Below are 14,912 nucleotides of genomic sequence, written 5' to 3'. Positions count from 1 at the left end.
TGTTTGTTTTCTAAAGTGCTTTTACTTTAGGGCAAAGGTTTCCAATTTAAACATGAATAGACTTAGCAGGTTTCTTTCTACACACAGGCATCTTGGTATCTTTTCCAGCATAGTTCTGTCACTTTCACTGCTGTATCGCCATGTAAACACCTCTCTAAGAGGAGAGGGAGCGCTGAGGCCTGTCGAATGCAATTCCCCAGTTTCCTAGTCAGCTCACAGAGTCTGTGGCTCTCCTTTCTGCCTGGTTTGGGGATAGGAAACACTTCATTTGCGAGAAACAAAAGCAGCCCCCTATTTTTAGGGTGATGCTGTCATGTCATCAGGCTCAAGCTGTAAGTTTGGTCCCTTCCTTCCCACCCACCAGAGAAGTTATTTTTAAAAAAAGAGAAAACAGTCTGAAGAGAGTTATCACCCAGGCCTTCAGGAAGAACGCAGTGGTCAGCTGGCGTGCGGGTCCCTCCCTATCTCCCAGAGACCAACTTGGGCAGACTGGCACAGCCCAGTTGGTTGCATGGCAGGCGCCTGGTGGGCCCTGTGGAGTGTTTCCCTCCTTTCATTGCTTTTTGTTGTTGTTGTTATTTGGGGGTTTTAGGGTATGTCTCCCTATTGTAAGAAAAAAATTGTGGAAAAGGAAAGCACAATATAAGGTTTTTTAAAAAAAACTACACACACACAGAGTTTTTAGGGATCAGGTTTCCATAGTGTCCTGACTTGTTTCAGCAACAGCGATTTTGTGAGTCTGCAGGGGGCCTGCAGTGCAGGAGGTGGGGGGGCTGGGGGAGGCCTTGAGCACTCCGAGTCATGTCATGTCATGTCGTGTCACACCGGGGAGCTGTGAACCCTCTGCGGGGAGAGCAGATCTGCCAGCAGCAATGCGGTGGCAGGTGGCACTGTTTCAGGCCGGTCATCCTGAGGAGAGCCCCCAGCCTCCCGTGCCCCGTCTCCATTGTTCTCTGCAGGATGCCTGGCTCCACGCGCTCTTGCCACTCCCAAAACCCGGTTCCCATCTTTTGTTATCTAGGACTCTGGCTAATTCTGTGTATTTTTAGACGTGGGAGGTAAGGATCTGCTTGGTGAGTGGATGGAATGAGGAAGACACATTTTTGAACCCTTCTCTGTATGTCTCACTTCTCACACATATTGTTATATAATTTAACCCCCAGAACTCCTTAAGGTATGTAGAATGATTCCCATCTCATGGATGAAAACACCGAGGCCTTGAGAGGTTAAATAACTCGCCCCAGCTCATGTCCCTCAAGAGGCAAGGCTAGGATTTGAACGAGGCCTGTGAAAGCTGCGTCTTGGATTATCTGTGCTCGACTGTGGGGGACTCCCCACGTAGGACTAGAAAACATCTCCACTGACTGCACAGTCCCCATTGCCAGGGGCCAGGTGGAGGCTTTCTTGGCCTTTTAACTTCCCCCAAATTGTAGTCGAGGGAGAGAAGCCCCCAGTGCCGGTGGCCCTGGCCAGCAGATGACAGGTGGGAAGGTCATGCAGAGTGAGGACAGTGATGAGCACACAGTTGGAAGAGTCGGGGCCTGCCTCACAGGATTCAGGTCCCCCGGTGAGCAGTGGTCCTGCCTGAAGTGACCATGAGGGTGACTTGAATGCACAATCTCAATCTCAAAGAGACACAGCAATCCCTAGTTGGGGGCTGGTGGCCGCTGTCCCCTTAGCTCTAACAGAGGAATACAGACCCTTTGGGCTGGACCCCCTTCCTGGGAAAGGGCTCAGCTTCGTAGACTTTCTTCTGCTTGTGGAAGCCCAGGGAGTGGGGCGATGCAGTGACACTAGACGTCTGTCAGCCAAGTGACCACTAGGGTCTGGGCCCTCACTTCACTGAGTGCTTTGGGAAAAGGCATAACTGTCGTCCGGGGCCAAAAGGACAAGGAGGCTTCAATCTCTGTGTCCCCTTCCCCCTCGGGCTTTGAGACCAGCAGAGAGTGCCAGCCCCACCTGGCCCTACTCCCGACATCATGGGGTGACTGTCCCTTGCACTGGGGCACTAACCATCTGTAGGGCAACCCACAGGCCAGCCTAACCACGCAGCTGACCCTTTGAGAAACCTGAAGGACCCATGGTGTCTTTTCTCCAGCGGGGCCACAGCTTTCGAAGTAGAGAAAGAATGCATAGCCAGGCAGAGAAGCAAGTGAAAAAAGAAACTTTCCAACGTTCAGAACAGTCTATAGTGGATCCAGAGCAGCTGATGCCTTATATGGGCCTTCTCTCCGATTCAGGCCCTGGAGATCCAGCCCATCAGCAGTATCCGTAATCCTAGGCTGCAAACATGTTGGGGAACTTCATTTTCTTGGTCCCAGGCCAGTAGCCCTTCTTAACTCCTTGGTTTCCTTCCAGACCTATAGCCACTGAATGAAGGTATCTGGGGGGCTCCAACCAGAGGCCATGGATGTCCACCCCTCCCAAGGACCGTTCCCCGTGGCGGCCTGGGGCAGTTTGTTCTGTAGCTCTGTGCCTGGTTTTCCCCTCCTGAAACCAGCAGAGCTGACACACCCACACCCCTCTGAGGCAGAGAATTCCCATGCTTGGCTAATGGAGTCCACCGTGGTGCTTATTTTTTTTTTTTTTTTTTTTTTTTTTAAAGATTTTATTTATTTTATTTTTTCCCCCCAAAGCCCCAGTAGATAGTTGTATGTCATAGCTGCACATCCTTCTAGTTGCTGTATGTGGGACTCGGCCTCAGGATGGAGGGAGAAGTGGTGCCTCGATGCGCACCCGGGATCCGAACCCCGGCCACCAGCATTGCAGCGCGCGCACTTAACCACCAAGCCACAGGGCCGGCCCCACTGTGGTGCTTATTAATGAGACGTGCTGTCAATGGGACCGAGGGGGACCAAGGGAGAGCCATTTGGAGAGCAGAGTTAGGATTCCTTTGAAGCTCTGATAGAGTTATTTGGAGATAATAAACTGTTCCAAGCTAGTGGACGCCAGAGGCCCTGCCGGATCTTGTTCTCCACACAGACAGGTGTGGCAAGCGCTGTTTGCAAGATGGGGTCAGGGTGCTGACAGGAAGCTGATGTGTCCATTCCCTGCTGAAGCCGAGCCCTGATAAGCAAGTGGAAAAGAATGCTCCATTTTGTCTGTAAAGGACATCCTTGCACATGCTCCTGCTACACCAAAGCCTTTTTTTTTTTTTTTTTTTTGACTGGGCCTATAATGTCAGCCTGAAGAAAAAGCAGAATAAATAGCCCTTAGCAAAATAATACAGTAATCGTAGAGAAGGCTCCGTGACGGATAACTTTTTCCATGAGTCAGACAGAAGCTAACATTCACTTGTTTTATAAAGGGGAATGCTCTGTCATTTATCATCCCGGCCTTTGCTAGCAAGCTCTGGTGTGCGCCGGGAGGAGCCTGTCTAGGGGGAAGCCCTGGGTGGCCCTTTTAAGCAGCCGACGCCCCGCTTGGTTCCCTGGCTTCCGGGGGCGCTGCTTGCACACCCGCTCCATAGCTGGATGGCTGCTGCTGGATGTCCCCATCAACAGCTGCCAGAGAATTGCTCATCTCCACCCCTAAATGGAGAGGGTGAAGCTGAAACACCCCAGATCTGCAGCTGTCCCAGCAAGATTTAAAGCCAGCAAGACCCTTTGTCCCAAAATCTTCATCTACTGAGCCCAAGAATGAATATTTACTATTAACCAAGAGGCCCGTTGGAAGAATGTTCTTTCTCTCTGCATGGAAAATACTTTTTCCTTCAGTAGCTCACTATTGCTGCTGACCCATCTGTCCTGACTTCTGCCAGGGTTACCTGGGCTTAGGAACTGGGATCTGGACTTAGAGAAAACATGTCTGTTCATTCCCCGTCGACTCTATTTCATGTGCTCGTAAATCCTTTTGATCTCTTAATACCCCCTATTTATTCAGCCCCTGGTTTGGCGCTCAAAGGAGTGACCTCATCCTTGGTTGTCTTGCCCCGATGAGATGGGGAGAAGCTGGGGCCATTTGATGCCCTTGGCTCGTTGGTGTCCCCATGTCAGAGCCCAGACCTGAGGGCGGCTGCCCGTCCTGCCGCCACGCCTGTGCGTGGGGCTGCACTGCCCCTCCGAGTCCAGCCTGTAGCCCCACGGTATTGGACGGCCTAGGAGGATGGGACTTGACTCGAGGACAAGCCACATTTGTCCCCTTGCCCAGTCTGGGCCGGGCATGCACGGGAACAATACCCATATTCATACAACATAGGGGTTTGCCAGGAAACCCACGTGACTTGACCTCACGACAGATGGGGGAAAGGGGAGCCACAAATGCTCCCTTGTGTGTGCTCTGCTCCATGCCGCCGGGAGCCTCAGCTGCGGGCAGACGGCCTGCAAAGCCTCAGCCCCTAGCAGGGGGACAGTGAAGTCACTGTGACACCTGCTGAGTGTCCTCATTACAGGATCCTGTTGTGTATTGTGGGGAAACGTCACCGACTCTCTCACTTTCATCCCCTACTTTAAGGAAGTCTCCCTGGTCCCAATTAGGGGACAGTAGGGAGGGAGCAACAAGTATGTAAAATTCATCACTGTGATTATTAATAATCATCCATCCTTCGTATTATTTACATTAACAATAGCCAGCATTTTTTGTGCACATTTGGATGATATCACTTAATTTCACAATAGTCCTTGAGGCAGGCATGCTTACATCTCTGTCTTGAAGATAGAAAACTGTTGCACAGAGAGATGAAGTGGCTTTCCCAGGGTCACAGAGCTAGTGCTCTCAACATGTGACAGGAGTCCCTCCCACAGTTGAACAGGACATGCCTGCGAGCCAGGGAGGCATGGGACTTGCTGCCAGTTCTCCCATGGGGCCTTCCGGGTAAGGGGGTGGTCCCTTCAGGACAGCTGTGGCTTCTCAAGATATAACGGCAAGATGGGCCCCTCTAGACATTCCCTGAGGGGTAGTGGAGTCACTGGGGCCAGGGCGCTCCACTGTGTTCCCCTGTCCCAGGAGTTTGCGTTGTGTGGGGTCTGAGGTTGTGGAAGTCACTGCCCTTCTCACCGCGCTCAAACTGAGGGCTTAGCAACCGTGTTGGTCTCCCGCCCTTTAGCAAGGAGGGCCCCTTTTCACCCTTAACCTGGGGTAACTGAATTGCACTGTAAGATCTCTTTAGTGTACTGTAAGGGATCTTTTAAAATTTTCCAACAACCAAGTTCTCATTTTACTGATATATAAAATGAGGCCCAGAGAGAAAAGTGTCTTACCCAGGATCTCACAGCAGTTAGTAGCAGAGAAGACACCAAGGGTCTTCTGACACCAGGCCTGTGTTCTTTGCACTAGAGCAAGGGACTCCTGCCTTTGCCAACATCAGCTCTTGGGTATGACTAACTGCCTGTGCCTGACGGCCACCCAGCAGTGGGGGGAGGCCTCCCTGCTGGGAATCAAGCAGAGCTGGCCAGCCCAGAGCATGGCTGTCTGAATGTGCACAGCCCCTTCCTGCTGAAAGCTTGCTCTGACAGCCTCTTCTGTCCAGTCAAGGCCAGCAGGAGGCTCGTCTGAGTCCCAGGAAGTTAGCCCAAGTTTGGAGGGTCTATTTTAATTAGCATGAGTGGATTCATCGTGCTGGAAGCAGCTGCCAGACTGGACCAGCTTGTGTCCTAAGTGGAATCTGGGGGTTCCCATGGTTATTCTTTGTCCAGGTTGGGCAGTAATGGGCACCTTCCAGGAAGACTAGAGGGTGAGGTAGGAGTGAGGACTTGATGGGGTGGGGTTCTAGAAGAGAAACTGATGGGAAGGAGACTTAAGAGCAGAGGCGGAGGAGGCTGTTTTTTAAGGACGGAGGGTGGCGCAGAGTCACATAGAAGGAAAAGGAATTGCAGGAAGTATCTGGGCCTCCACGTCCAGTGTCTCCATGTCTTGTCCTCTCTCTTCTCCCCGCAGGAGTTTATATTCTGATTGGAGCCGGTGCCCTCATAATGGTGGTGGGTTTCCTGGGCTGCTGTGGGGCCGTGCAAGAGTCCCAGTGCATGCTGGGATTGGTGAGTGTCCCTCTGCTCCCCACAGCCATTCTGACTCCTGGGCCCCCCGACCCCAAGGTCTCATAGAACAGATGGGGTGGGATGAGGTGAAGAGGGAACCCCAAGGGCATGAGCTATCCTCAGCCCCCCAGTGTCCCTGCACTCCAGACCCTGCCCCCGCCTCCTAGCTGGGTGGCCATCTTGTCCTCCTCCCCTGTGGTGACATGCTGTCCTCTTCCTTTCTGGAGCCTCTCTCTTGTCACTTCCCTTAGGCAACTAAATGCCAGGGCTTTGTTTTTCCCTTTTTTGAGGACCACATTTGCTTTTTTTCCCTGAATCCACAGGTACCTTTGCCTTCTCTTATTTCAAAATTTGTTACAGTTTTTCTCAAACTCCAGAGTGTATTCACATTCTCTGTTTCCTTAGATCTCTATAGTTTTTTTGAGTGAGCAATGGTATTTTATCTCTGACTGACCCTTAATTTAACACCTTAGAAATACCAGTTCTGAGGTGGGCCGTGTCTAGTCCTTTCCTGTGTCTAGTCCTTTCCTGTGTCTAGTCCTTTCCTCAGGCTGGGAGCCTTCACAGTACGACTTCCACCTCTACCTTGGCTCAACTCTCGTGGTTCTGTAAACGTCTTCCCAGCCCTGCCAGGCTGTTCATTTGTGCCCCCAGATCCCTATCTCCAGAAAGTCGTCATTCTTCCTTGTTCTCAAAATACCCTTTGGTTTTCCTGGTTGGCTGGCTGGGATTGTTCCTCACCCAGCCCTCTTTGCCTTCTAGTTCTTTTGCTTCCTCCTGGTGATATTTGCCATCGAAATCGCTGCAGCCATCTGGGGATATTCCCACAAAGATGAGGTAGGTTTTTCCCATAAGGTCTTGTGGGACCTGCCTACAGTGATGTGGGTTTGGAAGTTGGGGGATGGGGGTGACGAGTGTGGAAGGTTGTCCTGGCTGGTCGCTTTGGTCAGCCTTCAGCCATCAAATATGCCTCTTATTTCACGTCCCACATGCCCATCAGAACACGGGCTCTACCAGGGCAGGGAATGTGAGTGTTTATACTTCCCTGTGCAGGGCTTGTGCCAACCGCTGCTTCCAGTGCCCTGAACAGTGCTGGCACACAGGAGATGTTCAGGAAATATTCCCTGGGTATGCGTGTCTGTGTGTGTGTCTCCATCTCACACCTCAGCAGCCCTTTCCCCACCTCCTTTGGAAAGGTGGCTTAGGGACACATGGCTTTGTGTGGGCTGGACACCCCTGTTCCTTCACCTAGTCTATAAATATGTGCCACCATGAAGTGCTGTGCCAGGCCCTGTGCGGGGTCCAGAGATGCACAAGCTGTGGTCCCCCACTTCAAGGAACCTTGCTGCCTAGTGTGAGAGAAAGACAGGAATTTGATAAGTGTCGTAGAAGTCATTTATATCCAAAAGTCCCATGGGATTTGAAAGGTTAGGTGAGGAAGTGGAATTGCTTCTGGCTTCATGGAGAAGGGGGCATTGACCTAAACCTTAAATGGGAGATAGGATTTCAGGAGGAAAGTTGGTGGGAGATAGGGGACTCCCAGCAAAGGAAGGGTCTGAGCACAGCTGAGCTTGGGATCCCATGGGGAACCACCAAAGAGTTGTGGCCAGGATGGCCCACCTCAGAACAATGTTTTAGGAAGAGCTGTCTTGTCGTGTTTAGCAGGGAGGGGGAAGAAGAGAGATGTTGGATGCAGGGACCCTGTTTTTAAAAAAAAAAAAAAAAAAAGATTTATGCAGATGATAAAAGCTGCAGCCATGGAAATAGGAAGGGATAATTATGAAAGATGCTACAGGAGAAATGCTCGGTGTGGGTCAGTTAATTGATGTTGGCGGGAAAGGGGACCAAGGGAGAGGCATCTGTTAAACTGGGATGCACACGGGTACAGGAAGATAATAATATATCCTTTATTTCATAATATAATAGCTAATACTTATTCCAGATTTACTCTGTACCGGACACTGTGATAAGGGCTTAAATGTAATATCTCCTTTACATCCTCACCATAACCTCTGAGGTAGGGACTGTTATAATCTCCATCCTGCATATATGAACACTGATGTTTGGTAACTTGCCAAAAGTCACACTGTCTCTAAGTGAAGAAAAAAGAAGATGGAAGCCTGAGGACCCAGCCAGGTTGGGAGTAGGATTTTTTTTCTTTAGATTGAAGAGATTCAATTTTGTTCATAGGTAGAAGGGAAGGAGCCATGTGGGGCTGAAGGGACCGACTGAAGGTGCAAGAGAGGAAGGGAGAATGGCCGGAGCAGGTTCCTAGAGGATGTGGGAGGAGAAGGGAGGGGCCCTGGAGGCACCAAGAGAGGCGGTACCAGTCCAGGGGCTTCAGTCTGCTCTCAGCCATGTTTTCCAAGCACTGGAATTCGTTTGTGAACAAGATGGAACAGGTAACATGTGTTCATGAAAAAGCCATCTCTGCTTCTCTCTTGTCTGTCCATCATAGGTGATTAAGGATATCCAGGAGTTTTACAAGGACACCTACAACAAGTTGAAGTCCAAGGATGACCCCCAGCGGGAGACGCTGAAAGCCATCCACTATGCGGTAGGTCGTCTTTGCAAAGACTCCGACCCTTCTGACCTTTCTTGTGAACGCTTGTGCACATGGGGGGGCTTGCCGCACGTGTCTGTATCAATCATCTTTTTATTTGTTTCTCTCACCCCCATCCCTCTCTCTGCAGTTGGGCTGCTGTGGTGTGGCTGGGGGAGTGGAACAATTGATCTCGGACATCTGCCCCTCGAAGGATTTCGTCTCAACCATCACAATGAAGGTAAACTTCAGAGCAAGACTCTGTGCCCCTGCCCTCTTGTTCTGGGGAGACAGGTATCCACAAACACCTCTTCCACCTGTGAAAGGGCCCAGGGTGGCCATCTCATTTCCCCTCTGCCCTGGGGCCTCTGTTTCCTTAAGGGCAGCAAAACAAATAGGGGAAATAGAAAGTGTTCTAGCTGCCTCCAATGATTGGCACCTGGAACTGCCCGCTGCCCCACATTCTGCCCCACCCGGCCTTCAAGCCATCAAGGACAGGTGTGCTCTAAGTCCTGGACTCCTGCTCGTAGACTTGTAAACAGCTCCTTATTGTACACTAGAGCGAATATCCAAACTTCAGGATCAGAAGAAAAGTAACCCAGATAAGAAACAGACCCCAGAGCAGGGGCTTACCCCTCTTCCCTTCCTGCTCTCTCGCCCAAATTTTAGGGACCCACCTCACCTATCTCTCTGGGTTCTCCTTTCCATCCATCAGCCACGACACCTGAACACTCCTGTCCCCAGCCCTTTGTCTGGGACCACCAGTGCCCTCAGTGTGAAATGGGTGCTGTGGGCGGGAGGGGGTGCTCCCTGGAGCAGGGATTGTGTGTGACCTAAGTCTTGGTTTGCCCCCTTAAGTCTTGCCCTGAGGCCATCAAAGAGGTCTTTGACAACAAATTCCACATCATTGGCGCAGTGGGCATCGGGATTGCCGTGGTGATGGTGAGTGGTGGGAACGTCGTGGTGGGGGAATGCTCCTCTTAGTAGTTAACGTTTAGTAAGCACATGCTCTGGCCAACTAATTTATCAACTCATTTAATCCTCACCCTACCTATGAGGTGGGAACTATTAGTATTCCCCGCTTTACAGACTAGGGAACGGAGAGACAGAGAGGTTGAGTAATTTGATCAGAGTCTCCGAGCTCCTGAGTGAAGCATCTGGGGTTTGAACTCAGTGTGTCTCCAGAATCCATTCTCTTCACCATTAAGGTTCAGGGGTAAATGTAAGGTGATGCCAGTGCTGCTGGACCCTGGACCATGCTTTGAGTAGCAAGGATGGAGATCACCCAGACCTGTTAGTTATCTGGGATAATCTTCATAACGTTTTTCTCATGCACCTGCTCTTATTTTCCCCAAGAAAGAAGTTCAGTAAAAGCTACATGGATGTGAATTGTTTCACCTCCCCCTGTAGTCTGAAGGGCACCAAAGGTGGACAGCCAGAAGAAAGACGGAAGCTTCCAATGACCGACAATCAGACCCTAGAAACCATCAAGGGCCAACAAGGTTCCCTGGAGTCATCCCCTCTTTCTCCATAAGGGAGTGACCCTGTAGGGGACACAGTCCTCACTGGGACAGCCTGGCTCACTAACATCCCAGAGTCTTCCCCCAGGCCCTCCTCTGCCACTTGCAAGACTACCCCGAAAGAGAGAATTGCTTCCTTCCTGTTATTTGCACTCCTCATCTGCATCTAAGAAAGCCTGGGAGCAGCTTTCCGGAAGAGGCATAACAATACCTTTTAAAATAGAATATAAAACACAGACACACACAAAGATGGAAGTGAAAGTACTAGCCTGTATGGACTATTGGACTGTCTGGAATTTGAGCATTAAACGTAGCTCTGAGCTTATTTGTCTCACCCTGGAAGGTCTTCAGGGCAGGTGCTCGTGCAGCTTTCATTAGCAAGTGGCTGCAGACTGTCAGAATCCCACCTGTCAGCAGTCCTTTCCCTCATCTAACCTACATCACTCCTGCTTTAGCACCCTGGAACCCGTCTGGCCTCATGGTCACCATTCTCCCTGTCGTTTGTCTCATGTTGAATGACTCGTCTTTCCTCTCCCTCAGCCTTCCGTCAGCAAAGCCACCCTGTCCCTCACGTGCCTTCCTGTCTTCCAGATCTTTGGCATGATCTTCAGTATGATCCTGTGCTGTGCCATCCGCAGGAGCCGAGAGATGGTCTAGAGTCGGCCTGCACCCTGAGCAGGAAGGTTTACCCCTGAAGATCGTCGGTTGCTTTCTTGGGGTTTTGTTTTTGTTTTTTGTTTTTGTTTTTTTGCCACTAACTTTAGTATTCATTCTGCATTTCTAAACACAAAAAAGTTATTCTGTTTGTCTTTTTAATGCTTTATTCAATATTGATATTTGTAGTTGAGGGAGTTGGGAATTTTGTTTGCTTTGATTATTTTTATTTTTTGGTTGTTTGTTTTTGCTTATTATGTTAAGCAGAAATCCTGCAATGAAAGGTACTATATTTGCTAGACTCTAGACAAAAGATATTGTACATAAAGAGAATTTTTTTGTCTTTAAATAGATAAAAAATGTCTATCAAATTTAATCAGGTTGTAACTTATGTTGAAGACAATTTGATACATAATAAAAGATTATGACAACATCCCCAACTGGTTTCTGGTTTTTACTTCCTTTATTTTTTTAGAGGGATTTATTTTTCAGATGTCTTTCAACTGCTTTTGCTGTGACTGCATTTATATGAGAAGGAGGTTGGAAAGTTAGTCTCCCTGCTTTATTAATGAAGGAATCAAGGCACGGAGAGATGAAGGGATTTTGATCCAAGATCACACAGTTGTTGATAGGCAACACTGGAACCCAGCCCAGGACTCATTCCTGTCTTGGGGACACAGCAGTAAATGGGAGCTCCCTGATGGCACTGTTTATTCACTGCCATACCTCCAGCACCTAGAATCTACTATTTGGTGCATAGTAGGTGCTCAATTAATATTTGTTGGTTGAATAAATGAGGGCCTACTCATCAGGGTTTAATCAGAGAAGCAGAATATTAAATATATGAAATTTGTTACAGGGATTGACTTTACACAGCGATTAAGCAGGCTCTATGTTGCTGTTGTCTTTGCGTCTGATACTGGAGCATGGAGCCCACGGGGCAGACAGTTGGGAAGGACAGATGGATGGGAAGTGGGGGACAGGCTGGAGCCCACAAAGATGGACAAATCCCTGTCAATTCTTGTTCCTCTGATGCTGGTGGTCTGGGTCCTACATCAGCCCGGACCCTTTGTGGTGGAGCTCAACACACTGGCTGAGAGTGGGAGGTGCTGAAGTGAGCCAATAAGCAAATAAGCAACAGTGTGTGTGAATGACAAAGAGAATGACTGCCACTTCTTTCCCTCCTCCAGACCCCCCCACGAGGATCTCCTCCCTTTGTGCTCCTCGAACCAGAACCTTGCAGGACAGGGAACGCTGGGAAGTGTAGTCCAGCTTAACCAGGTTGCCCGCTCACCAAGCCACTAGTGTAGGAGACACAGTCCCCGCGCGGAAGTCTACAATCCAGTGGGCAACTACAACAGAGAGAAATGCTATGAGAAGGGAAGCGCAGAGGCATCGAAAACCTGCTCTTATTTTCCACTCCTTGATTCAATTTGGATTCTTAACATTTAAAAAAAAAAATAAAAGAATCAAAATGGCCCTGAATGCCGTTAACATTAAATATCAGAACACCTGTGTTCACAGCAGCATTATTCACAATAGCCAAAAGATGGAAACAACCCAAATGTCCATCAAAGATGAGTGGATAAACAAAATTTGGTAAATCCATACAATGGAATATTCTTAATTTCTCCTTAACAAGAAATTAAATTCCAACACATGCTACAGCATGGATGAAGCTTGAAGACATTATGCCAAGTGACATAAGCCAGACACAAAAAGACAAATACTGTATGATTCCAATTACATGAGCTTCCTCGAATAGATAAATTCATAGAGACAGAAAGTAGATTAGAGATAACTAGAGGTTGGGGGAGGGGAGAATAAGGAGTTATTGTTTCAGGAGCAAAGAGTTTCCATTTGGGATGATAAAAAGTTCTGGAAATGGATAGTGGTGAGGGTTGCACAACATTGTGAATGTGCTTAGTGCCATGGAATTATTAAAATGGTATTTTACCACAATTTTAAAAAAAATCAGAGTTACCATCCTTGTGTCTCGTTGCTGTTCTATGGCCCCAGTTCCCTTATTAATGTGAGCGTTTGTGGGCTGATTTTACTGTTTCGGTTGTGGAAATGGCAGGTCAACAATTGGTTTTATGTAAGAGTGGATGAGACTGTCTTAACTCACAGCATCATGATCCCTGATTATTCTGCTCTCCGCCCTGGGGAGACGGCCAGCTCCTCTAGAAAAGGCAGGTCCCATAGATGCACTTTCTACTCTGCTGCTTTGCTGACGAATGGGTGGAGTCAGGATAACAGATTGCCACTACTTAAATCGAGGGACACCTCAGGGTTATGCCCATACCCTGTATTCCAGTTTATTGTTAATAAAGGACCCATTGACTAGCTTAAGCAAAGGCGAACAATTTGTTTTTTTTTTTGTGAGGAAGATCGGCCCTGAGCTAACATCTGCCAATCCTCTTTTTTTGCTGAGGAAGACTGGCCCTGGGCTAACATCCATGCCCATCTTCCTCCACTTTATATGGGACACCGCCACAGCATGGCTTGCCAAGCGGTGCATTGGTGCGCGCCCCGGATCCGAACCAGCGAACCCCGGGCCGTCGCAGCGGAGCGCGCACACTTAACCGCTTGCACCACTGGGCCAGCCCCAAAAGCGAACAATTTATGAAGAACACAGGTGGTGTCTCATGGAATGAATGGAGACACAGCTGAGCGGTAGGAAGATCCTGGAACCATAGACCAGGCGCTCTCACAGCTCTCCGCTCGAGTGCTGTGTTTTGCTCTCCAGAAAGACCAGTTGTCTCTGCTACTCAGTCCACGTGGGCCGGAAAAGGGTTGCCCTTCAACTCCCAAGCTTGCTTACACAGAGACAACCTCTGTCAGCCCCATTTGAAGTTTTAGGAGAGAATCCGACCCAGTTTCAGTCTAATACCTATTCCTGACCAGTCAGTTGGCAGGCAGGGGGAGGGGTGCATGTGGTAAGGACTCGGCCACCCTCTGACCCGTAGACTGGGCCCAGGACCAGAAGAGGAGGGGTCATCGGGAGCTGGCAGACACCCAGAAAGGAGCCAACTGGTCCCCGCTGCCCTCCATCCAACCGAAACAAGCTTGCCTGACTCCTGACAGACAGTCCAGGTGAAGCTCTGCAGTTACGAGAAAACCAAGATGGTCCACAGCTCTCAGGACCTGAAGGGCTTTGGGAGCAAAGGCCTTTAGGAAGTTTAGGTCACACAAAGGCAATAGACTCTGCCAATAACAACAATAGCTATGGGTCCAGAAAGAATCTTGAGCAAAAGAGGAATACCCAGCTGGGTAGGTTGGCCTCCTGGTTCAACTGTGAAAAACAGCCCAGGGGCAACAGATTTGAATAGAAACAGCTGGATAGTAAAAGGTTATCACTTCACTTGGTGCCCTTCAAGGACTGAACGTGCTTTAAAATCCCCAAACTCCTGGCACTCTCCTCACAAGGCCCGTCTCCCCACATCCCACATCCTCTAAAGTGGAGTTGAGTGGTACAAGGTGGAGCCAAGATCACATGAATCCCAGCACTCATTCCATGCTGCTGTCATTTCTCCTGGGAAGGAGGTTTTAACTGGTGCATTAGGGCATTCCGGAAGTACAGTGAATTTTTGTTTTCCTGAAAGTTAGGCTAAGGCATTTCATGAGTTTCTTGGGCACAAGGTGGAGAAATATGGGTGGACTTAGAGCACAATTAGAAGATCCATGGCTGGGTGAACACCCCCATACAAGTGGAGAGGTCTCTACTGGTGGGCTAGGGGGCCCTGCTTTGCCCTATCATGCTCAATGTTTTAGATGATAACTTGAAATATTATTAAATATTGTATGTTTCACAAACCTCTGAGGAATATCCAATAATTTGGGTAACAATTATAGTTCAAAGAGATCTTGGAGTCTGGAATAATGCATAATAACACCCAAAGGATATATCTTAACAGGAATAAATAATAAGTAAATGAAATCAAGCAATCCGTATAATATGTTCAAGAGTCCCTGATCCCTACACTTCAAGTGCTGAGTTAGGTTAAACAGATGTTTGGCTGGGTAGATAATAGGGTTTTTTTCCCTCATATATTAGAGGCAACCACAGGTGATTTAGCAGCTAGGCACTGTCAAATATGGCATCTCTGTGATTCTCTTGGCTCATCCCCCCTGGTCACCAGGTAGCTGCTGCAGCTCCAACCATCTACATTCACAGCAGGAAGTAGAGGAGAAGGGCAAATGCTCACAACTACCCCTTTTATC

At 49.0% G+C, this 14,912-nt stretch overlaps 1 protein-coding gene across 1 annotated transcript in view; it reads left to right on the top strand.

Moving 5' to 3' along the window:
• Positions 1–11,123, top strand: part of CD9 (CD9 molecule) — a 33,000-nt gene extending 21,877 nt beyond the window's left edge. Inside the window, exons 3-8 of the mRNA XM_004438738.3 lie at positions 5,875–5,972; positions 6,735–6,809; positions 8,431–8,529; positions 8,666–8,755; positions 9,373–9,456; positions 10,626–11,123. Coding sequence (XP_004438795.1) covers positions 5,875–5,972; positions 6,735–6,809; positions 8,431–8,529; positions 8,666–8,755; positions 9,373–9,456; positions 10,626–10,691 — 512 coding nt within the window. The 3' untranslated portion in view covers positions 10,692–11,123. The remainder of the gene's footprint in view (positions 1–5,874; positions 5,973–6,734; positions 6,810–8,430; positions 8,530–8,665; positions 8,756–9,372; positions 9,457–10,625) is intronic.
• Positions 11,124–14,912: the final 3,789 nt, after the last annotated feature.

The sequence above is a fragment of the Ceratotherium simum genome, chromosome 17, assembly GCF_057802395.1.
Source record: "Ceratotherium simum simum isolate JZ-2026a chromosome 17, ASM5780239v1, whole genome shotgun sequence".
Lineage (NCBI taxonomy): Eukaryota > Metazoa > Chordata > Mammalia > Perissodactyla > Rhinocerotidae > Ceratotherium > Ceratotherium simum.
This window is presented reverse-complemented; position numbering and strand designations above follow the sequence as displayed.